This window comes from Paramisgurnus dabryanus, chromosome 18 (genome assembly GCF_030506205.2).
Source record: "Paramisgurnus dabryanus chromosome 18, PD_genome_1.1, whole genome shotgun sequence".
Lineage (NCBI taxonomy): Eukaryota > Metazoa > Chordata > Actinopteri > Cypriniformes > Cobitidae > Paramisgurnus > Paramisgurnus dabryanus.
The window spans coordinates 7,673,418-7,697,900 of NC_133354.1; the positions used below are offsets into that span (position 1 = coordinate 7,673,418).

The 24,483-nt window shown below is 42.1% G+C and overlaps 1 protein-coding gene across 2 annotated transcripts; it reads left to right on the forward strand.

Annotated features, from left to right (window-relative positions):
- The first annotated feature begins 2,159 nt into the window (after nt 1–2,159).
- On the forward strand, nt 2,160–22,914 carry jmy (junction mediating and regulatory protein, p53 cofactor). 2 transcript variants are annotated; one of them, XM_065243579.2, is made up of 10 exons: nt 2,160–3,526; nt 14,080–14,253; nt 17,507–17,657; nt 18,064–18,233; nt 18,405–18,570; nt 18,645–18,850; nt 18,924–19,007; nt 19,089–19,175; nt 20,331–20,856; nt 21,205–22,914. In XM_065243579.2, exons 1-10 carry the CDS (start codon nt 2,717–2,719, stop codon nt 21,504–21,506), a joined length of 2,676 nt encoding a protein of 891 aa, XP_065099651.1. In that variant the 5' UTR covers nt 2,160–2,716; the 3' UTR covers nt 21,507–22,914. The 2 variants fall into 2 exon arrangements, with proteins under 2 accessions (XP_065099651.1, XP_065099654.1); XM_065243582.2 differs by having other exon boundaries at nt 2,165–3,526; nt 18,663–18,850.
- The last annotated feature ends 1,569 nt before the right edge of the window (nt 22,915–24,483 follow it).

The window sequence follows — 24,483 nt, forward strand, 5'->3', positions numbered from 1 at the left end:
TCTCTCTCTCTCGTGTTGTCATGTTTCAGCTTTCCTAATAACCTAAGATTTTACTAACCAAACATCAGATGTATAAGTGTTTCTACAGTTATAAAGACATCTTCATGCATTTACAGTAACGTTTATATAAAAGTAGAGTTCAGAAAATGCACAAACCTTATGAGGTCTTTAGGTTTATTAGGAACATGAATCCGGTTTCAAATATCATCTTACTGAGAGGAGTGAACATTCACTAATAATTGTTAAAAAGAAAAGCTGATAGATGTAAAACATTGCGCAGGTCAGTGATGTCCTCTGGTGGACAGATTTATAAGTTCATGATGTCTGTGGGAAAACAATGCGCAGTCTGTTGTGACGCACTTCCCGCTGCCAGGTGGGGGCGCTGTGATCCACAACAGACCACACAAACCAGTAACACATCTGTCTCATACTGGTCAATACACTGATAAGTTATAATAATAAGCACCAGTAATAAAATCAGCTACAATAATACAAAATCTCCCAAATCTCCGTCAAACCTAATATAGATATTTTATAAGTGTTTAACTGAATTGTGATCAGAGAGATGTTGATTAACCCTTTGTGTCACACATTCAGACGGGCAGAAAGTCTGTGATTATATTGTTGCTGCACTTTTTTCTCGTTTTCTGTGAGTCACTCACATTAAATGATTCACTAACTAAGAGAAATACATTAAAGGGGACATTTCACAAGACTTTAAGATGTAAAATAAATATTTGGTGTCCCCAGAGTCAGGCCCGGATTGGCCATAGGGAGGACTGTGAGAATTCCCGGTGGGCCGGTCTGTTTTTTTGGCCACGAGAGCCGATGTTGTCATACCACCGGGTTAAGGTGCTGTCCCTACGCTGTCAGCACTCACAGCAGCCCCACTCGGGTAAGAGATGACCCCACCACTTTATGTCCAAGTTAATTGTGTCCTGAGTCCCGACCACTTATTGAAAGAATTCTTGCATTAGGCTCCATTAACATCTAAAATGCAGGACGTCCCGATTTCTTTTGCTTTTTAAAGCTTGTGAACACGAGTTTTGTTTCAGTTTGGTTTCCAAACTTTTTCAACCCAACAGGTAATCTCAAGACCCACCATTTTTAAAAATAGAAAAATAAGGGAAAACACAAACACATTTGTTCCCCTTAAGTACTTTTTAAATAAATTTAATTGAATAATATTAAAATAACTTATGGTAGGCCTGCACGATTATGGCAAAAATCATAATTGATTAGGTTAATGACTTTGCAATGAATTGAAAATGATATATTTGAAAAATGCACTGAATTGTAAAGCTGCAGAGAAGAGTGCACTATTGCAGACTTACAGACTACTGAAGATTTAATGATATTATTTTAATATAGTCAGTCGTGAACTAAAGTGGGCCGATCTAAGGCATGAAACTCAGTGCTGAAAATGATTCCCACTTCGGCTCTGCCCAGAGTACATATGTGAAGTTTTAGCTCAAAATACCCCACAGTTTATTTATTATAAGATGTTAAAATTGACACTTTATAGGTGTGAGCAAAAATGTACTGTTTTTGTTTGTTTTCTTTTAAATGTAAATGAGCTGATCTCTGCACTAAATGTCAGTGCCGTGGTTGGATAGTGCAGATTAAGGTGCGGAATTATTATAATAAGATCCCCTTCTGACATCACAAGGTGAGCCAAATTTCAATGAGCAATTTTTTCACATGCTTGCAGAAAATGGTTTACCAAAACTAAGTTACTGGGTTGATCTTTTTTCACATTTTCTAGGTTGATAGAAGCACTGGGGACACAATTATGGCACTTAAACATGATGCCAGATTTTCATCATATGTCCCCTTTAACAAATTAAAAGATCTGATGGTCTACACACGTGACTAATGATATGCCATTGAAACTACAATTATTGGTTAAAACATTTAATAACTCTTTACAGACACTTTCACTGTTTATATACTTTGTTACTTTAAACTTTAGTGAGAAATATCCAGTATGCAGATATTAAATAGCAGGAAACTAATAAAATGTACACTGGTCTGCCTAAAAAAAATATTAAATCAAGTTGTTTTTTGAATTACCAGATTTGTTTCATGGACATTCGAGGTCTGAATATCAAAAAGAACACGTCTCCAGCCAGAGATTGCGTCATTACGTAGAGTGAGTGCTTGCGTGCCCCACGTGCAGATGTTTACGTCCTCCTATCCGTGACGTCAGCGGCCAGTCTTCGACGAGTCGGATGAGAAACATTTGTGATGTTAAAGATGCGGATTACCGCACGAAACGCGAAACTCGCGGCGGATGTCAGTATGGTGAAGCGGGGCGAAGACGCGGAGCGTTTGTTTGGGTAGAATCGCGCGCCTATCAATGAATGCGGGCGATTGTAATGTGCGTTGCGGATTTTTGAAGGATTTGATAGACCCCCACAGTCGCCGGACGCGCTGAACGCTTGTAAACAGAGACGCGCACGTGACCGCGCACAAAGGCCTCGCGAGCGGCAGGTGACGGGACGCTCGCAGGTGATGCGCGCTTTAACGGACGCGTCCAGATACACGACGAGTTTGAACAAAAGAAAAACGCCGCTATTTTGCGGCGATCCGCGCGACTGTAGCCGAGTGCGTTCATCCGCGTACGCGTCAGTCTGGCGATCGTTTAAGTGAATTGATCGCGTTTTGTTTTGTCTCGTCTCGTCTCCATCGATCTCTGTCCCGGGACAAACGGCCGATGTCATTTACCATGGAGGACACTCTGGAGTCCGGCTGGGTTTCGGTTCGGCCCAATGTTTTCGAGGAGAAAGAAAAGCACAAGTTCGTTTTCATCGTCGCGTGGAACGAGATCGAGGGAAAGTTCGCGGTCACGTGTCACAACCGAACCGTCCAAAAACGGACCGCCGTTCGGGACTCGCTTCTCGAAGCGGCCGAGGGCGAACTGACGGAGGAGGACAAACAACGGGCCGGTTCGGTGAGGAGTCCCAGCAGAGACAGGCCTCCTCAAAAGAGCCCGGCCCGAGACCGTAGCGACGTATCCGGTTCGGGAAAAGAGAGCAAATCAAGCAGGCCGGCGAAAAGTCCGAGCAAAGCGTCCGAAGCTTTCAAAACCGGTGACGTGGAGGTTCTAAATCCGACACCAGGCCTGGGGGATGAAGCACCCGAGATCCTGGACGATGTGGACCTCCGAGAGGACTTTAGCTGGGCCGGACTCTTCTCGTTTCAGGACATGCGCGCCGCTCACCTGCAGCTGTGCGCCGTTAACTCGGATCTGGAGCCGTGTCTGCCCGCCTTCCCGGAGGAGCAGGCGGCCGTGTGGTCGGTCCTGTTCGGGGTTCCGGAGATGAGCGCGCGCGAGATGGAGGCTCTCTGCTTTCAGCTGCAGGTGTATCTGGGTCACGCGCTGGACACGTGCGGATGGAAGATTTTGTCTCAAGTTCTGTTTCCAGACAGCGATGATTCGGAGGAGTATTACGAGAGTCTGAGTGAACTCCGACAGAAGGGCTTCGAGGATGCGCTACAGAGGTCCAAAAAACACCTGCACGAGGTAAAACACGAACCACTCACACAGGCAAAGACCAAACCATACAAACAAGATGTCTAAATGTCATTGAATTATTAGATAACTAAATATCATCACAAGAGTTCACCTCTTATCAGAGAAACCACATTACTGATTTCATTATAAACTCTGTTGTTTTGCTCGGCAGTGTTTACATTCATTCCTCTGACGGGACAGTTAGGGGGTTTATTTCATGTTTTGATGTGTAAGGTAAAAACATTTAGATAAGGAAATCTCTCTTTAATATCAGATGGACTTGTTTTAAACACACACAAAACCAAAACTTGTGTGTACTACCCAACACTACTGATATTTGTAGACATGTAATAAACATTATATAGACGGTTTCATCTGACGCACATGCGTTGTCACGGTTACGCTTCTGGACATAACTTAACTTCCTGTCTGTTTGTTTAATGGTCTGACTAGTGGCTAAACTGAACTCTTAAACAAATACCTAGTTGAAAATAACAAATGTTTTGGTTTCCTAAAGACGAGGAGAGATGGCGATCATGGATCAGCGCTATGTGAAGAGAGGTTTGGCAGCCGGTTTGTAGTTAAGATTGTATAGATTATATAGTACACCCTTCACACTGTAACGTTAGCTCAGTGTAGTTTTTGATACGCTTTAGCTATGATTTAAACTATGGTCATCTACTTGTTGTTTATTTAGCTTTTTATCAGAAATAAACTGTAAAAGGACTCTGTTATTGATTCTTTGTTGAGTTTACCAGAAGTTACGTTTGTTCCACAAAATTCTTTGTTTATGTTGTTACTGCTGAAACCGTCTATATATGCAACAATACAGTTAGTCCACAGTTCAATACAGTCGGTTATTTAACCACAGTTTATGGTTCTGTTTGGTGACATGATGACATGCTTTGTGTTTTTATAGTATTCTGTGCTTAGGTGACAGTAAAAGTGAGATGTTAAGAAGAAAAAATTGCAATTCTCTTAATTTGACGTAAATGCAAAGATCTACTTTTGATAAATTTGAAAAATAAACATACATGAAAACAAAGTGTACAGTACACCATCTATTCATATCTCACTCTAGATCACTCACAGGGTTTAACTTTGCATCATGTTTCACTTAAGTAAAATTTTTTTAAACGGGGTGCGTTCGCGTTATTCGCCTCACTTCACACACATTTTTGTCTTTTTGTGTCTTTGCATTGACTTTGTATGTAATCTACTCACGCAAATAATACAGATTTGAAAGCTTTGCATTGGGGTCTCTCTTCTCCGCTCACCATGATAATAAAACTGATGAGTTTGGACACATAAACTGAAAAACCGCAATTCATAAGACTGTATTTTGGACCGTGGAGGATCCGAAAGGTTCATTGTTATTTTGAGAATGGTGGCATTGCTAGCATGTACACAAGAATCTTATAAAGTTTTACTATGGTTATTATTTCTAGGACTAGTCATGGTTCTTGTTATACTGACTGAATATACTTGTGCACTACATGTGTTTATTTAGCAGATGCTTTCATCCAAAGTCACTTACAGGTGTTAGTCCGGTAGGGTTGCCGCGGTGACAGAATTTTCCCACCGGTTAATCGGCGCGTCACAAAGCCGGTGATCCCGGTTTCACCGTGTGGGAGGGGCTTATAAATGCGCATTCAGATGTGCACATTTTACTTTCACTTTTGAATTACGCAACTGTTTAAATGCAGTGCTTGGGTACGCTGCGTTAAATCGCGTATGAATTTGCATGCAATGTGAGTGCAACAGCTGGTTTAATTAAGTGCTTGAGTCAATGTGGGCAGGTAATTCTCACAGAACCTGCCAGTCCCAAGCAGAGCAACCGGCTACTTCTCCATAAAGCGCGGCTTGAATGATGGGTTTATTATTTTTCTTGATGAAAAACACAACAACAAAAATGATCTCGCTTATATTAAACATCATATATGTATATTATAACAAAAACGAGTAAGCACGCGGCTTCTGTCATCATCTGGTCAGTCAGCTCGTCTCGCAAACTCTGACAGAAATAAATGAAATCTGACACCTGCTGCTCTGTGACGTGATGCGCGTTCAGCTCCGCTAAATTCAGACAACAGACACATTCAGTTGTAAGTGTTTGCTCTCTCTAACGAAACTAAATGATTTAATTACACGAAAATATCAAAACGACGGTGAAAGACGGTGTCGCGGTGGGCAAGTGATCTAACCGGTGAGAGGCTGAAGCACCGGTTATCACCGTTTCACCGACTATCGCGGCAAGCCTATAGTCCGGTGTATTGTTGAACAGGTGTGTGCGTGTTTTCAGGTGTTTCTTGAAGGTTGTGGTGGATCTAGTTATCCTCAACTTTGTGAGAGTCGTCCTTATTACAAAATCTAGTTGAGTGAGTAGAAATATTGGTGCTTATTGTTGGGTCTCATTATTGATCGTCACGTGATACTGGTAATAAAACACACAAAGCTTTTTATAACCTGAAGTATTCATTGACTTTTTTCAAGCTGGGTTAGGACAAAGACTGAACTTAATGTTGATATGTATACTGAAAATATAACAAAGTAAACTTGTGTAAGGAAACCCTGATTATCCAGAGTCAGTGAGGGATCAGGGTTAGAGATCAGTCAGAGATGATTGGTGACCCCCACCCGGGTCACTGAGCCCCTAAACTTCCACCTGTCAGCCATTGTGCCCTGAAACCTGATCTGAAGTCATCTGACAGCAGCACAATGTGTGTGAGCTTCTGTACATCAGTTTAACACACACACACACACACACACACACACACACACACACACACACACACACACACACACACACACACACACACAGAGATCTGAGACACCTGTGAGATGTATTGTTTGCAGTGATATTGTGGTGATGCAGTCACATATATTGAGATGTTTTCCTCAAGAGAGGTGGAAAGTTTCTCTTTGTTCTGTGATCATTTGTTTCATTATCTCATGTTCCTGTGAAGTTTATTGTTACCACGGTGATCCCACCTGACCCGTCAACCCATCGAGCCACCTGTCTCTCTTCAGTACACACACACACACAGTGATTGTGAATTCATCAGTATTACTGAAGGTGGAGTGATGCTAAACTCTTACAGCTCATTTCAACATACAATCCTCTGTTCTCTCTACCCAGAAAAAATAAAGTTGGGCACTTAATCTTTCATTGGGCCACCTTTAACTTTGATTACAGTATGAACATGCTATAAAGAAAAATGATCATTGTTGTGATACAATGTATGCAATATCCATATCGCTGAGAGTTGCAATAACTTACATTTATTTTATGTGCATCATTTTTGTGTTGCATGCTTAAATTGTCCAAATTAGACCAATCAGAAGGGGCCTTACTAAACCCCACCAAGCATGTCTTATACTGTTATACTATTGGCCAGACTGTGGGCCCAAAGGTGAACCTAGCGGCTCAAAGCGGAGAGCAGAAAATAAATATGGCCGGAGTAGAGACGAGCGAGGAAAACGACAGAAACGAACTTGTGCCTATAAAGAACAGTACATCTGAAATAGGGTTTTTTTTTGTCAAAATTAATATAATTACATAATAAGAATATGTATTACCTATTTATTTCAGTATGATAATTACATATCTAAATTATAAAAATAGCTAATAAAATAGCATTTCTCTCAGGAAATGTATGATATACCACAAGAAATATCACTACCGCAGCGCAACAGTTGAATCGCACACCGTATATTTTTACGCAATACAGTGCAGTCCTAGTTTTGATTAAAGTTACGTTTATTTCATGGCTACAGAATAATGTTTTTACCGTGATCTTTTGTTGAGGATGTAAGGACAGTGTAAAGTCTTCATCAGCACATCTCAATGGGGTCCTGAGACTCTTTGATGCTCATTCCATATGTGAAAATCATGACATTTCACGCTCCCTTCTAGGGATGGGCGATATGGCCTAAAATCCATATTGCGTTATATATTGCAGCCTCTTGCGATTGCGATATAATAATGTCAATAGACTCATTTCAGAACAGGTTATATAGACCCTTACAAAAGCCAAACTGCTAAAAAAGTAAGTAAAAGTAAACCGTTATGGCCAGATTAGTCTTGTTATCTCTCTTAGCTGGAACTTTTGCCTGACACACTCTACAGCAGAGGTGTCCAGACTTTTTTGTGTGGTGATGATCTACTTTTAAAATGATAAAGCCGACAAGATCTATCTGCTAAAAACAGTTAATTATTTTTATAACACTAAACACTTTAAATGCTTGTGGGGACTATACTGCATATACATGTATACAGTATATATATATATATATATATATATATATATATATATATATATATATATATATATATATATATATATATATATTGCATGTTTCACAATTACTAGACCATAATGCCAATTTCGCACGTGGAGCAGCAGTTAACTTATGTAACTTATGGCTTGAATCCAAAAATAGATGTTGCATTGGTCTTTTTCATGAGTTCCTCTGTTTCGCTGACGCTTTCATCCATGTTGTGTCATCAACACGCATTATCGCGATAGTGCAATAGATTTAAAATCTCTATCGTATGCCAATTTTCTATCGTTTATATTGCATATCGTTTATATTGCCCATCCCTACTCCCTCCTTTAACCGGTCAGTCACAGTTAGAGCCCAAAGAATCCTGGCATTGTTCTTCTGAAATTAGAGAAGTCTGCTCATTCACTTCATTTGATATAAGCACAGGACAATGTACAAGCACATTATACAAAAACATAATTCACTGTTGAATTTCTGCTGGTGACACACAATAATATACCTGTAGTGTTCGTGAAGAGATGAATGTCCACTGTGCATATGTCAGTTTATTGGATATCATCTGTAAGACTTCAGTGAGTCTGTGTCTACAGGTTCATTTCAGTCCATCAGGAAACAATGTTCCCAGACATTCAAGAGAAGATATTTGGGATTATTTAATAGGGATGTTCAGATCGATCAGTATCGGTCGATCATTGCATTAAATGACTCAATTGGTTCTTGCAAACTTTGCCAATCTCATGAAACAATTTTTCTGTTTACTTTTGTCATCATAGGGCTCCTGAACGCAATTGGAGACCATATTTATGCAGTGCAAGCATTTTTATAACCCGTTGCTCATGTGTGACATGCAGATTTGGATTTCTGTGTTTGCCTTACAAAGATATGTGTATATCTATGAGGAGGTGCTCAGGTTCTAACATGTAGAACGACATTCCCATCAAACAGCGTATACAACATGTATATCTATCATATCTGCTGCATCTTCTTGTCAGAAGTTTATTATTTTTATTTTTATAGTTTTGACAGTTTAAACTAATTTTACTGGAAGCTGCTCTTGTCCGCGGCATGCGCACACAGCAGCCTGTTATTCAGCACAAGTACAGAGCAGAGATCTCTCATATGTCTTAAAGCTACAGTAACCTAATTCATCTCTCAATAATATTAAAGAGAAAATCACTCTCTGCTCATGACTGAAGAACTGTTGTACTTTATACGAATGTGTGTATATTTAATTCATACACTGAGGACTTTACATTGTTTTATTTTTATTACTTTCAACAGACATAAGCCTTTTTATAGGCATATTAAATATCTCTTTGTAGAATGGATATTTGATATGCTTATTTATTGGATTCTCTAAAAAAATCAATATTATACCTGATTAAATAATATAACTAAAGCCCTATTCAGATGGGATTAGTTTTACAGTGGGACCTCTGAGAAAATGGTGCTCCTCTGTGTTTTTAATCCCTTCTGAATCAGCCATTTCTGTGTTTTTACCTACGTTTTTTCCCCAAACACAAAGATCCTCTGAGAAATTGAATCCCGTCCGAATGTGGATGTCTGCGTTTGCCATATCTTTCATTTTTTAGCCAACGTGACCTTCATTCAGATATGGATATATTTTTTCCATTCGGTGGAATAAAATAATTAAATCAAGACGAGCCGAATATCAAACACTGTTAAGACTGACTACTGTAATATCAGTGTTAGGTAAGAAACTCAACCTTATTTTGTTCAACTCCGGAATGGTAATATATTAATTAGTGAAGTTAATAAATTGTTATTAATCATGACCAAGCGTGCCGCACAAGCCCTGAAAAGTGAAGCCAAAACGTCTCGATCGCCCCCCAGTGACTGGTCCCAGTATAGGTCATAAACCCCGCCTCCCCATGTTATTCAATGGGACTTGAGACCAACTAAAAAAATTAATTAAACTTCAAATATCTTTTTTCCGAAGCTGGTTTCTGTCATTTACTGTAGTTTTTATCACGCTGATGTAAATTCAAATGTTTGTTTTTAAAATAGGTTTGTGTTTAGTTAGTTATTTAATGATATAAAAACGGTGGTGTCACGTCATGATTGACAGCTGTGATATCGTGTGATATGCGCATTCTACGAGAGTGAGGGCGGGGTTTTGACTTCGCGGCTTCCCTTCCTGCTCACTACTGCGCATGACTGGTCCCGAAATCGCTACTGCGCAGACTCAAGACCCAAGATATCAGCGGCATATCGGGACCCTGGCGGCTTCATTTTTCACCAATGGAAGAGAGCGAACAGGCGTCGTCCATCTTTTTTTACAGTCTATGATCATGACTTCTTAATTTCTTTGGGTTTGTTATAAGCAGCCAGTTATATAAAACACTACTTAAGTAGGATTTGGATGTGTTCAAATGTAATTAATTTATTACATGTTCTCTAATAATTTTACATTTAAAGCAAAATATCAAACATTACAAACACACGTATCCAGAGCACGTGATCTGCTGCAACGCCCAATCGCATGAAACAGAAATTTCCATCTCTGGAATTTTAGTCCTGTCCGAATCTGTACATTTAAATTAAAGACATCGTGGGGACACTAAATTAATCCCGTCCGAACAGTGCTAAAGTCAACATCTGTGCAATTACTCATCTAGAAAAAGAGTTAAGTTATAGTCATAAAACAGCACACATATCAGCTTGAAGAATCAATATCAGCATTAGTATCGGCCGATCATCACAAGAAATCACTACTTGCAAAAATCCTGATCGGAGCATCCCAATGATGTGTGTGTGCTGTATTTGACTCATTGAATGCTGATGTCACAGGTGTGAAAGGTCATGATGCAGTTTGAGAAGACAACGCTCTCATTCAGTTACTCGACATTTAGCTTCTGTGAGAGAAACTCTTGTTGTTGTTGTCAGCATGTGTTTTAAGTTTGAATGTTTGTGTGATAGATGTGAATGACACCGGTGTGAAACACATCAGTCCTCTGGAATCAATCATTACTAATAAGAGATCATTTTCACCTCATGTAGAAAGATTAGAAATTGTTTATATTTTATTAAATGCAATTAGTTTTTGTTGTCATTTTGAAATCACAATCACATTGCCTTTGTGTTTGGTTTGTGTGTAGATCGTCTGTGCCGTTTTTCTGTGAGTTTGGTTAAATGAGGGGTGTGGTTTGGTATTCATCAATTCTCTCTGGTTTGTTTTACTGGACTATGAAATCCAAGTATTGAGAGAATCCACTCAGGTGATCTCATACGTCACGGATGCAAATGTAAAGCCGATTCAGTCCGGTTCTACCGGACCGTTGAAGATTTTGCATGTAGAAACTTGATGTCAACGACCTGGAAAATGACCCGGAGGAATTCCCTCTCAGGCTGTGTGACGTGATGCCGATCTCCAGCAGACAATCACAACACTTTCCCAAGTGAGACTCGTGTATTAAAGCAGGATAGAGAGCGGTTAAAGGAAACAGGATGTGATGTCACAGCACAGGGATTTTCCAGTGAACTAAATTAAAAACAGCTGCTCTGTTATCATGAGGATCTGAGGGACTAGTAGAGGTGAACAGGTGTAGATGAGCTCATGTGACCATACCATAACTTTGACTCGAATGTGCCCAAGGGATCTGGACACAACACCGCCTCCTGCCTACCAACCGCCGTCTCCACGGTAACCAGTCGTCAAGGTAAACAGAGGGGCAGTGTTAAAGATGAATGCAGCAGTGTTTTAGATCACCACAGAGAGAGAGAGAGAGAGAGAGAGAGAGACATTCAGTACACACAACAGAGGTGAATATTATAAACCGGAGACACACAGAGTTTGTGTGCTGTTCCCGATCTTCCTAACATATGAAGACAGACACAAGTGTATAGTACTGTATGTGTTATGTTGTTTATACATTAGTGAGGATCACTCACTACAAACTATTAAGACAAAGTGGATGCGTGTTATTTCTGTTCCCATGTGGTGCTTTTCCATTGCATAGTTCTCCACGGGTTGGGTCCGTTCACTTTCCACTGGGTACTGTATGTAGTACACAATACTTTTTTTAGTACCACCTCAGTTGAGGTAACAAGCTGATACTAAAACATGAGGTGAAAACACTGTAGATCACTGATTGGTCTGAGAGAATCCTCACTATCAGCGTCATCGTTAAATGCAAGATTAGTTTTACCTTTGTGCGTGCACTGTCTTGAGCAAACCTGTTGTTATTGTGCTTTGTTGTAAGTTCCTAAACTCTCTTATATGGGTGAAAAACATCCACAGACTGAGAATCAGAAAACCCATATCTGTGTTTTCCAGACTTGCAGTTTGTGGTGGCACATGCAGGGCTCAACAAAAAAGAACTGGCCGGTGGCTTGCGGCCAGCGTGAGAGACATTTGGGCTGTTAAACAGTATTGTCACTGTGCTCCGTTCTCAGTCACTAAAATATATTTTCTGCCTGTGGCTGTTTGTCTGTATGTATTCTTATGTAATGCCATAATAGGTGTCTCGCCTGTAGGCTTTGGGGCCGTCGCCGTGTCTCGCCTGTAGGCTTTGGGGCCGTCGCCGTGTCTCGCCTGTAGGCTTTGGGGCCGTCGCCGTGTCTCGCCTGTAGGCTTTGGGGCCGTCGCCGTGTCTCGCCTGTAGGCTTTGGGGCCGTCGCCGTGTCTCGCCTGTAGGCTTTGGGGCCGTCGCCGTGTCTCACATGTAGGCTTTGGGGCCGTCGCCGTGTCTCCCCTGTAGGCTTTGAGGCCGTCGGTGTGTATCGCCGTGTCTCGCCTGTAGGCTTTGGGGCCGTCGTCGTGTCTCGCCTGTAGGCTTTGGGGCCGTCGTCGTGTCTCGCCTGTAGGCTTTGGGTCCGTCGCCGTGTCTCCCCTGTAGGCTTTGAGGCCGTCGGTGTGTATCGCCGTGTCTCGCCTGTAGGCTTTGGGGCCGTCGCCGTGTCTCCCCTGTAGGCTTTGAGGCCGTCGGTGTGTATCGCCGTGTCTCGTCTGTAGGCTTTGGGGCCGTCGCCGCGTCTCGCCTGTAGGCTTTGGGGCCGTCGCCGTGTCTCGCCTGTAGGCTTTGGGGCCGTCGCCGTGTCTCGCCTGTAGGCTTTGGGGCCGTCGCCGTGTCTCGCCTGTAGGCTTTGGGGCCGTCGCCGTGTCTCGCCTGTAGGCTTTGGGGCCGTCGCCGTGTCTCGCCTGTAGGCTTTGGGGCCGTCGCCGTGTCTCGCCTGTAGGCTTTGGGGCCGTCGCCGTGTCTCGCCTGTAGGCTTTGGGGCCGTCGCCGTGTCTCGCCTGTAGGCTTTGGGGCCGTCGCCGTGTCTCACATGTAGGCTTTGGGGCCGTCGCCGTGTCTCCCCTGTAGGCTTTGAGGCCGTCGGTGTGTATCGCCGTGTCTCGCCTGTAGGCTTTGGGGCCGTCGTCGTGTCTCGCCTGTAGGCTTTGGGGCCGTCGTCGTGTCTCGCCTGTAGGCTTTGGGTCCGTCGCCGTGTCTCCCCTGTAGGCTTTGAGGCCGTCGGTGTGTATCGCCGTGTCTCGCCTGTAGGCTTTGGGGCCGTCGCCGTGTCTCCCCTGTAGGCTTTGAGGCCGTCGGTGTGTATCGCCGTGTCTCGTCTGTAGGCTTTGGGGCCGTCGCCGCGTCTCGCCTGTAGGCTTTGGGGCCGTCGCCGCGTCTCGCCTGTAGGCTTTGGGGCCGTCGCCGCGTCTCGCCTGTAGGCTTTGGGGCCGTCGCCGTGTCTCCCCTGTAGGCTTTGGGGCCGTCGCGGCGTCTCCCCTGTAGGCTTTGGGGCCATGTCTCGCCTGTAGGGTTTGGGTCCGTCGCGGTGTCTCGTCTGTAGGCTTTGGGTCCGTCTTAGTGTTGGGATGATAAATTGGCCGATGATGCTTGCTATGTATCTCAATGAATTACGGTGAAATGCCACTACATCCAAAAGCCAGAGGGCGCTCTCATGCAGAAACTCAATATGGGCAGCAGAATAAGAACCATACACACGCAGCTCCAGGAAATGGTTTAATGATATTTATATTGCTGTTCTTCAAACCTTTTCGGGTATTTTCATGATAATAAAATTATTTATAATGATCATTTTTGATGAGTGACTCAAACTCACAGTGATCACAGATCAATAAGGACTTCCTATTGATTAAAAGCCGTAGTGAAATAGCTGTGAATAATATCGGCTGTGCGATTCAGAATGGTTATCGGCCAGATATTATTAGTGTATATCGGCATTTTTCGTCCCATCCGTTGTCTGTCGTGATGTCTCCTGACAGTGGCAGTGGGCTTCAGGTGTTTTTCTCTGTTTTTATGCAGCTGTTGGAGAGACAGCGTGGAGTGGACAGTATGGTGGAGCTGCTGCAGTTGTACTCTGATCAGGATGAAGCTTACGGTGATCTGGTGGAGGCCACCACTGAACTCTACCATTATCTACTGCAGCCATTCAGAGACATGAGAGAACTGGCCATGCTGCGCAGACAACAGATCAAGGTAACACACAAACAAACACACACAGACATACAACCACAGAAGCACAGAGACAGATCCACACAAACACATAGACAGACAGACAGACAGACAGACACACACACACACACACACACACACACACACAAACACACAACCAAAGAAGCACAGAGACAGATCCACACAAACAGAGACAGACACACAGACATGCACACACAGACACACACACACACACACACACACACACACAGACACAGCTGTATGCAAATTTCTTCTGCTTCGTTTCTACAGTTCATCTTACAAACCGTCAATTCACAATTGTGTATGTGTGGTATTTGCATGTGTGTTTGTGTGAATATTATAGTGTCAATGATGTGTGTTATTCATAAGTTAGAGTCTGACTGCAACACAACACACACACACCACTGTGAAGATATTTGCATGCATTAACACACATGAGATGAACACATGGTCACTGATGATAACATGAATGAATGTATGAGGGGATGAATGAGTGCTGATGCATTATGGGAAGTGTCAGGTTTAGGGTGCAATGTATCGCCTTTCATACATAAATAAGACATGTGCTTACTCTTTAGATTGAACTTAAAGGAACAGTACACCTAAAAGTTAAATGTTATCACTACTTGATGTTCTCCTGTGAAACATGAAAGAGTTTATTTTACTGAGACTCATCAATGATTTCTGTGTAAAGGGCCAGACTAACATGAGGTCATGACGGAGACATCACGTGTGTGTGTGTGTGTGTGTGTGTGTGTGTCTGAGATCGACTGTAAGCCACAGTAACATCTGTTTTACATTAGATTGTGTTGTGTGCGTCTCTTAGGTACATTGTGTTCCAGAAACACACACAGACTGATTTGTAGTTTCACACAGGAAACTCAATGTTTAGTCAGTAATTAAACACACAGTTGTGAGTCTCTATTTTATTCTGTGTGTGTGTAATGTGTTTTATTTTACTGGATAATTATTTTGAATGAATTTTCCATCTTGACAGTGTTTCGATGTCATGAGTAATCTGGTTGTTCATTAAGGGAGAGATGAGATTATAAACTGTGTGGCCAAGACTACTTTGAAGTTTTCATGTCTATGGTAGTAAATGATGTGTGACCAGTGCCTAAAATGAACTGTTTGCCACACCTGCCAATAGCTGATGACATAAATATATATTTTTTACCAGCTAAAATCCAAACTACTTCTACACCAACTAAAGATATTTAGGTAAATCATTACAATAAGGGTCTATTTGTTAACATTAGTTTACTGCTTTAGTTAACACGAACTGACAATAGCACTTCTAAAACATTTATTAATCTTTGTACCTATTTATTTGAACATTTACTTAGACATTTTTAACTTCAAACATTAGTTGATGCCAATAAACTAACTTGAGAAGAAACTCAGCTAAAGTATCAGCTAACATAAATGCTGTAATAATTTATTACTCATTAGGGCTCAGTTTCCCTGACAGGATTCAGATAAATCCAAAAAAGCTTTATTGGTGTGCATTTTGAGACAAAACAATGACAATGATGTATTTAAAGATATGTGAGTGCAATCTGTTTTCAGTTAAGACGACTCAAACATGCATTTTAGTCTTTGACTGTCCGGAAAACTGTCCCATGAATTCATAAAACCTCAATGGTCAAATTGCGATTAACACACATACTGTGTATATATATATATACACTAACCAATGATGATTTTTATACACAATGATTGGTGCTTGGTGAGTGTTAATTTTAGGCCCTAACCTGGTATGAAATCAATGAATGTCATACTTCACAAGATCAGATAAATGCTATATATTCCTATACTATGACACTTTGACTCTACTATATGTATTGGCACAAGTACGTAATAAATCTAATGAATAGACAAATATAAAGACCAAATGTGAACTCTTGACTGTTAATCAAGCAAAAGATCTGAAGTAAATTTTCTTAACTTTTTTTTTAAAAACTATCCAGGAAACCTAAACCTAATAGTAAACCTAAACCTAATAGTAAACCTTAACCTGATAGGGATCACTGTGACGTACACAGCACACCCCCTCCCCTTACACGTGAGACTGCATAAACATCATTGTAACTTTGAAGCATTAAATCTTCAAAATATACGGCCATGCGGGACATCGTTTGAAAGCTTAGACGCTCAGGATCCATTAAGCCCACACACACAAAGCATCATATGATTTTTAGCAGACATAAAACTGTAATCTAGTTGTTAGTTACCTGAACCAGGCGGCGCCGATTTAGGATATTTACAAGCTGTTTACATTTATCTTCAAAATCTTCCTTTTATTCGCTTTGGTGAAATTGTCCAAAACGAATTGTTCATAAATCCCCAAAAGTCCAAGGAAATGGAATATCCAAGCCTTTTGATCCAAAACAATCTTGACGTTTCTGTCCGAATTACGATATAAAAAAACTGTAAACAATTAGTTCACTACCGGACATTCGTTCGACTATCACTTTTCATTCACGATTTAAAACAATATATTCGGATGTCACATTTATTGTGCAACGTCTGAGGAACAAATACGCCCCCTTGTGGAATTTCAGCCGTTTCATAAGAGGTTAAACTTACTTCAAACAGCAAAGCTCAATGCTGAGAATTTTTTTGGCAAACTGTAAAAATGCTAAGAATTAAATTTGTTGATTATGCGTCTAACAGTAGCAATTTAGTTATTAAAAACTTGAATACTAAAACTATTCTTGACTGAATAAATTAAAGATGAATCCTTGAATGTTATTAAGTCAAGAGCAGCATGTGATTTTCTTGTTCTTTTGTTTTTAACATTAATAACCCATAGTCAACAACAATATATTAAAAGCACAGATCTAATTTATCAAAACGAATCTGACTTTCCCCCAACTGTCTCAATTCAGTTAACATACAACAAACTGTTTACTTTGATACCCCCACAAGCTATTTTCAGATTCTTTTTTTCTGTATTTGTCTAACTAATTGCAAAAAGATGTGAAAGTGAAATCATTGAAATCATCTAGTGAAATGATGTCACAACTGGCGTTAACATTCAACCTGTATCTGGATGTTGTCCACATACACATTAACAACGCATTTGTGTGATTAGGTACAGAGTAAGTTAAGATCACAGCGAATTGTAAACACAATCCAGCCGTTATATCTGCAGTCACAGGTCTGATTAACTGATGATGATGTGATCTCAATTTAATGTCAGGTCTAAACACAGCCAGTTATGTCATAGTCACCAATGTTTGCGCTGTGTCAGATCTCTTTAGAGACGGAGCATCTGGGCCCGCGACGGGTGGACTCTCTGAGGAGAGAAGATGAGGATTGGCAGAGGAAAGCTCATACAGCCGTTCTGTCCATTCAGGATCTGACCGTCAAATACTTTGAAACCACCGCACGAGCACAGAAGGGTAAGACGGTGTCTTTCTCTCTCTCTCATTCCCACGTCCAAACACCAGAGGCCTAAAGTGTATAAAGTGTGCGTACGCACAAAACGTGGCTGAAAACGTGCATACGCCAGTTCCCATGCAAAGGTTGTGATCTATAAAAAAACTAACTTAACAGGAGAATGGGCTTGCATTGCAGGGTATGAGGAGGATTCATGTACGCACACTTGCAGGTGATCTGTGATTTATAAAGGGAATATTGCTTTGTTTTATAATTCTTAATATTTTATGCCGTATGCAATTTTATAATTGAGGCCCCAGGATTTTACGATGTGTGAAAACTTGCTTTGTGACAAAAATGAAAATATCACTGTTTTAGTACGAATGAAAGCCATGCGTCCAAACCCTTACACTGCTGCGTGTGTTTTAGTGATGTATGAACGCATGCGCGCTGACCAGAGGAAGTTTGGGAAAGCCGCGTGGGGAGCTGCTGTGGAGCGCATGGAGAAATTACAGTACGCCGTCTCCAAGGAAACACTGCAACTGATGCGTGCCAAAGAGATCTGCTTAGAACAGAGAAAACATCGACTCAAAGAGGAGGTATGACACACACACACACACACACACAGAAGTGTATCTTCAGCAGTCTGTAATTTCATTACTAATGTACCTGTGTTTTAATTAAGGGATTAGTTGTTGTTGTGTAGCAGGATGTTTTCATCATGGTTTACACAGTTGTGTTTATGACATTTGCGTTTGTGTGTTTATCAGATGCAGGGCCTGCAGGCAGGAGAGGATGCGGTGCTGCGTCTGGATCAGTTGGAGTCGCTGTACTATGAGCTTCAGTTGCAGCTTTATGAGATTCAGTTCGAGATACTCAAGTACGAGGAGCTGCTGCTGACTGCGCAGCTGCAGAGTCTGCGCAGACAGATGAGCGGTGAGAGTCAGCCGTCTTGCATTTCATGCCCGTGTTGTGCTCTTGCTTCTGCGGTCATCCATATCTGTGTGTAGCTGTCTGTGTGTTTTCAGAGAGACAGGAGGAGGTGGTCTACTACGACACTTACGAGAGCCCGGACGCCATGAGAGCGACAGACGACCCCGCGACCCCTTTGACTCCTTCTGCAGATGACGTCGCCAAATTACAGCAGAGGACTCGACAGCTGGAGGCCAGAAGAGGCCGCATCACCGCCAAGAAAGCCTACCTCAAAAACAAGAAGGTAACGTCAATACGAATACGAGTCAGTCGTGTGTGCTCCGAGATCAGATCTGATGTCTGATAATGTTACACAGGAAATCTGCATCATCAATCACACTGAGAAACTGCAGCAGCGACAGAGCGGCCCAGAGCGTTTTTCCCAGCAGGCTTTGCGGCAGGTACGTGTTGTTCAGAGAGCACATCCATGTATTATTCGTCTTGATAATATATATCATACAGTGAATGTGATGTTTCCTCAGGATGAAGAGGAGGAAGAGGAACAGAGAATCTCCAGAGTCGGTCAAGAGAGACAGCGAACTCTGGACCGTCTGCGCACCTTTAAACAAGTCTGTGTTTCTCTGTTTGATCAGTCACATGACATTTAATCCTCACTGCACATAGACATTTATTAGATGGATAATTGCAGTCCTGGATGTACTTTATAAAACGATGATGTAATAGAGACACCCATGCAGTTTATATACAGAGTCCGCTCCAGTTTTACCTTTAAGAGCATGACGGGACACATGAGGGGTTGATCCGACAAATATTACATGTTCAATCAATGCTCTTTAAAAATCAACAAGATCTTGTTTTCTTTTGACCCGTTTCTTTTCTTTTCTCAATGAGTGCACTTAATCTTTGTACAGCGTGTCGTGAATGTGTTAGCATTTAGCCTAGCCCCATTCATTCCTTAGGATCCAAACTGGGATAAATTTAGAAGCCACTAAACGCTTCCATGTTTTCTCTATTTAAAGACTCTTACATGAGTAGTTACACAAATAAGTATGGTGGCAGAAAATTAAATGTGGTGATTTTCTAAGCGGATGAAAAATTAGAACTATATTGTAAGGTGGAAGAGAACTTAGTTTGCAGCACTTTGACCTCAGTGCCCAGTGACGTTGACGAAAGTTTGAGCGAGAGGAGTAGTCAGGAGTGATGTTGTTACTGCGCCAGTGTGGTGGATGTGATATTAGTAAACCTACCAACATCAGTCGACATGATGTATATAATGACTTATAGTGAGAGGAAAACTATGTTTGTCGCATATAATCGGTTAATAAAAAATGGCGTCATTGCGCAAGTCTTTTATTGACATTTAGAAAATAACGCTAAGGTTTTGCACAAATTTGCAATGGAAACACAGCTACTGAAAATTTAATAGATGTCTTACTGTAACAAAAAAATAAATGACATGAAATAAATAAATGTAAACAGCTTGTAATCACTGTTGATTTTGCTTAAATGATGGAATAAGACGTCTCACACAAGTAACTTTGGCAAAAAATGACACGTGTTTATTTTGGCTAGAAGCAGATTACTCATATTGGGGAAAGATGGTGAAATGATGCGGTTATATCACATCTATCACATAGTTGAGTTCATTAGGACATTAATCATTAAATTGTCCAGTAGCTCAGGTCATCACTGGTGTCGTGTTGAAGTTCAGTATTCTGTAGTGTTTCTATATTTCATTCACCTAACAGCTCTTTTGCACACAGCGGTACTCCGGTCAGGTGACTCTGAAGTCTACACGTCTGCGACTGGCGTATTCCAGGAAGAAAACCACACCCACCACGACACCAGAGCAGCCACAGACGCAGGCCGCCGGCGTGCAGACGGACGACGCTCCGGCTCCTCTAGAGCTTTCCTCTGGAGTCCCGGAGCTCCGCAGACCCGAAAGTTTCCTGTCTTTACCACCGGCGGTGGGCACGGTGGTTGCCGAGCTTATTCCTGCAGCCGTGCACGCTTCTCTTCCTCCTGCAGGGGAACTCCTGCTGCTCGACTCCTCCACGTCACCCATCTCTCCTCCACCCCCGCCGCCTCCACCTCCGCCTCCTCCGCCCCCCTCTCTAGAAGACTTGAGCACAGATGGCCAGGGCCAGGCGGGCAGCCCGGTGCACCAGCACAAAGCTGAGAGCCCCCTCGCTCCGTTCTCTGCCCGGTTCTTTGACAGCAGTCAGCTGGTGAACGCCCGGAAGAGGCTGAAGAAGACGGCGTCCCTTGAGTCCAACCAGTGGAGAAGAGGTGGAGTACAACTACTGACAGCTAGAATATCAGTTAACATAGAAAGATGAATGTTAACCTAGTAACCGGTTAGAGATTAAAAACCAGACACGTCCCGTCTGTCAGGCCACATGTAAGGTCTCCATGTTTAACCCCTTCAGAAAGTCAAACCACCAGACCGATTGTTTTTTGTGTGTTAGCTGGACAAACATCAACACGCTCAAGATCTTGTAGTGAAAATCTCAAGCGAGATCAGACACATGCACATCTGCATGCATTCATCTAAATTTACACCATGTGAAATTAACACGCTATTGAGATTTTGACACAGATGAGCTGATTATTGTCGTGTTGTTGTCTCTTATGCAGCCAGTTCTCCGATGGATGAAGTCCTGGCCAGTCTGAAGCGCGGCAGCTTTCACCTACGCAAGGCCGAGCTGCGCATCATGGCTCCGGATCCGGACGAGGACGATGGGAATAATATCCTGGCGCAGATCCGGAAGGGCGTGAAGTTGCGTAAAGTACGGAGACAAGAGCGAGGTTTGAAGGGAAGCGAGCCATCTGACCCCCTGACGCGGAGCATCCACGAGGCGCTCAGGCGCATTAAGGAGGCGTCGCCCGAGTCGGACTCAGAAGATGAGATGCTGCCATCTACCGAGTGGGAGAGCTGAACTTCTGAACATACACAAGCTGAGAACATGTACGTGTGTGTGTGTGTGTGTGTGTGCCTCACAATTCATCCAAACACACAGCACACTAAAAGCTGAACAACTACAAAACAACCCCCACTTGATCACCCCCCTCTCTCACTTATTCACTGTATTAGTTTTTTAATCCGTGTATTATTCATGATTTTCAATAACTCGTTTTATGTTGTTCTTGTGTCGTATGATAGCAGGAGATGTGAGCTTTGGTTGAAAGTTATGTTGTGAATTACTGTAGATAAACCCGGTAAATGCATTAACAACTCGACTGAAATGAAGCCAGATTTTTTAACTGTTCTGATTGTTTTATGATGACATTAACGTGATAACACATTTTCCAGTCGCTTCTATATCACAGTGTTTTTTAAATGCAGATTTAAAAAATGACAAAGTATTTTGAGTGAGAATACTAGAAACGTGTTTTAATTGTCATTACAAAAAATCTTAATAGTGCTAAAAATAGGCTTCATTTTCTTTATAAAACGTTAATTTCCCATCTGTATCGAGTCAAGCGCTTTTTTTGTGTCAAGCTTGTGTTTAGCTCACTTTTCTCACTGCCAGTTATACAACTTTTGTATCGTCTTGATTTTTAAGAATCTGCTTGTATCTTTATTTATCTTTAACATTTATCTTGACTTGTCATGTATCATCATGGCTTTCATCTTATTCTGCATCTGATTGGTCAGTCATTCATGTGCAGTTTACACTTGTCATATGAAGTGTGTGTTTGTGTGTGTGTGTGTGTGTACACAATGCGTCACTGTACCAACAGAAACACTACTACAAAAACTGAATCATGACACAATGTTTACCCATAATGCTGTTCGGCACAACTGTACTGTCTGGTGTCAATGCATTTGCCCTCAGTGCTCATCTGGGGTCTGTTTTAGTTCGAATAAATCTGATCTCAGATCAGCCGACTCTTTTACATGACACTGCAGTTTATTTTGACATGTTTTTCATCGCGTGTACTGTATTTAGTCTTTTTATATTCCTTTAATCATATTAACTCTTGTGTATGATCTATGCTTTCCACCACCACAGACGTGAGCGATTCAAACTAATCACCTGAAAATGTTAAAGATTTGTGACTGGCAGTCACTAGACACGTGCAATATTATATTAGAAACTGAAATATTTTTCATGTGTATGATATTGTAATAGTCGTCAAATCCATCTGCATGTTTGCCTAAAGGACACATGTATTTATTGAGTTCAACTAAATATTTAAAATGTAAAGCAATATCATAAAAAAATGTTAAATGACTTTTGAAAATCCAGTTGCTTTTAATCTGCTTTTCCAGTCATTGTACTCTTAACACTTATTTTTTAATTTGCCTTTTGCCCCTTGCGTAAATAAAGTATTTAAAACCAATGCTTGCTGAATCGTGTCCTTTATAGTTTGTTAATAGTATCTGAAGTAGGCCTAGTATGCATTATGTAACAAAATATGAGTAAGTATTCATTTAGTACAGGAATCTTCTCTGTTGTACTGCACACATTGTTTCAGATATACAGCAGCATACAAACCGTAGGCGTACAAAAGAAAAAAATAATGCAAAAACACAGATGACACAACCATAATGTATGACCAGTGAGTAGCACAGGTCACATGTTGCAAGTTATTGTTAGGGTTAACCCTAACCCTTAGCACCCAACTCAGCAGCTGACCGTCAGGTGGGGCAAAACACCACAGGAGCTGCGTCGAAATCCTTGAGGTAGACAGCCTGCGTCGAAGCCAACTACCTGCAACTGTAAAGGTAGAACACTTGACGCGAGACAGCGCACCGGGTCATAGGTGGTCACTTAATGTAGTTCTAAACGTAGGTTCGGGAGGAGCCTAAACATTCAGGCCTGTCAATCATCATTATGGGCGTATATAAGGCAGCCTTCAGGCCTCCAGGTCCAGCTGCAATTTTTTTCCGGTATCCCTCCTCCTCCTCCCCATCTCCTCCTTCACCGCTCTCCTTCTTCCTCTGTGCAGTTTCCATTGCAGGAGGGAGAACTTGGGGCTCGAGTTCCCTTCGAGGACAGCAAGCCAAGTGCGTTTATCATTAAGACCTGAATGCGCAGGTGAACTATTGAAACACCCTTATGTGCACGTTATGTGTAAGTATACATAACAGCCTGCCCCCCTCGTTATGCAGCCCTTGTGATGGGTATATTTGCGAGTAGGGTTGAGTGTTATCGCGAAGGATTGCTACGCTGCCTGGGCGAGGGATCACAATCAATGTAATCTGCCCTGTTTCCCTTCGCAGCATAACGACACAATAAAAGCAGGGCTGTGCGCTATGTGCTAAGTTTTGTGTGCTAAGCTTATATATATGCAAGGAATTCCAGTGGGTGCCACGGCCCCTCTGCTGATCACTCCATGGAGAAATGTTGCATGAACCACAGACGCTAAGGGCAATGTTCACTCTGTTCTTAGCCAAGTTGCAACACCAACCCCCTCCAACGTATGATGTCATGTTCAACGGCACATGTAAGTGACGTAGCCGGAATGCGCAGCTGCACTCGAGGCATGGAGACATCACATGGCAAGGGAAGCATGTGCTAAGCAAGGCCAGCCACTATGAACAGGGCTCATTTTTGGGCCAAACCTGTGAGAATCAGCCAAAGTGCGCTTTATTGTACAAGGCAGACACCAAGAAATGATGTCTACACAAGTAAACAGCCACAGCGCAGCGCTCGTACAGGCAAACTCTATGTGAAGGGGTTTGCAATGTACAAGAAGACGCCGCATGCTGTGCTCTTCCAAGACAGGCCCAGAAGAAACTGGCGGCGGCGGTTCGCTACCGAGAACAGAGTCATGTGCAAAGACTTCTGTGTCCACACACGAATCCCTTCGCTTACCTTATCTCTCGATGGGGGAAGCTATATATCCATGTAAATGCAGAACTGCATGTAAGGGACATGGCGTACGTCTGTTAATGATACTCTACGG

Excerpts from the sequence above, each read along its gene's own strand:
- jmy (XM_065243579.2), top strand. The coding sequence starts at position 2,717 with ATGTCATTTACCATGGAGGACACTCTGGAGTCCGGCTGGGTTTCGGTT. Across the intron at positions 3,527-14,079 it reads CCAAAAAACACCTGCACGAG|CTGTTGGAGAGACAGCGTGG; the intron begins GTAAAACACGAA and ends GTTTTTATGCAG. Across the intron at positions 18,851-18,923 it reads CCTACCTCAAAAACAAGAAG|GAAATCTGCATCATCAATCA; the intron begins GTAACGTCAATA and ends AATGTTACACAG.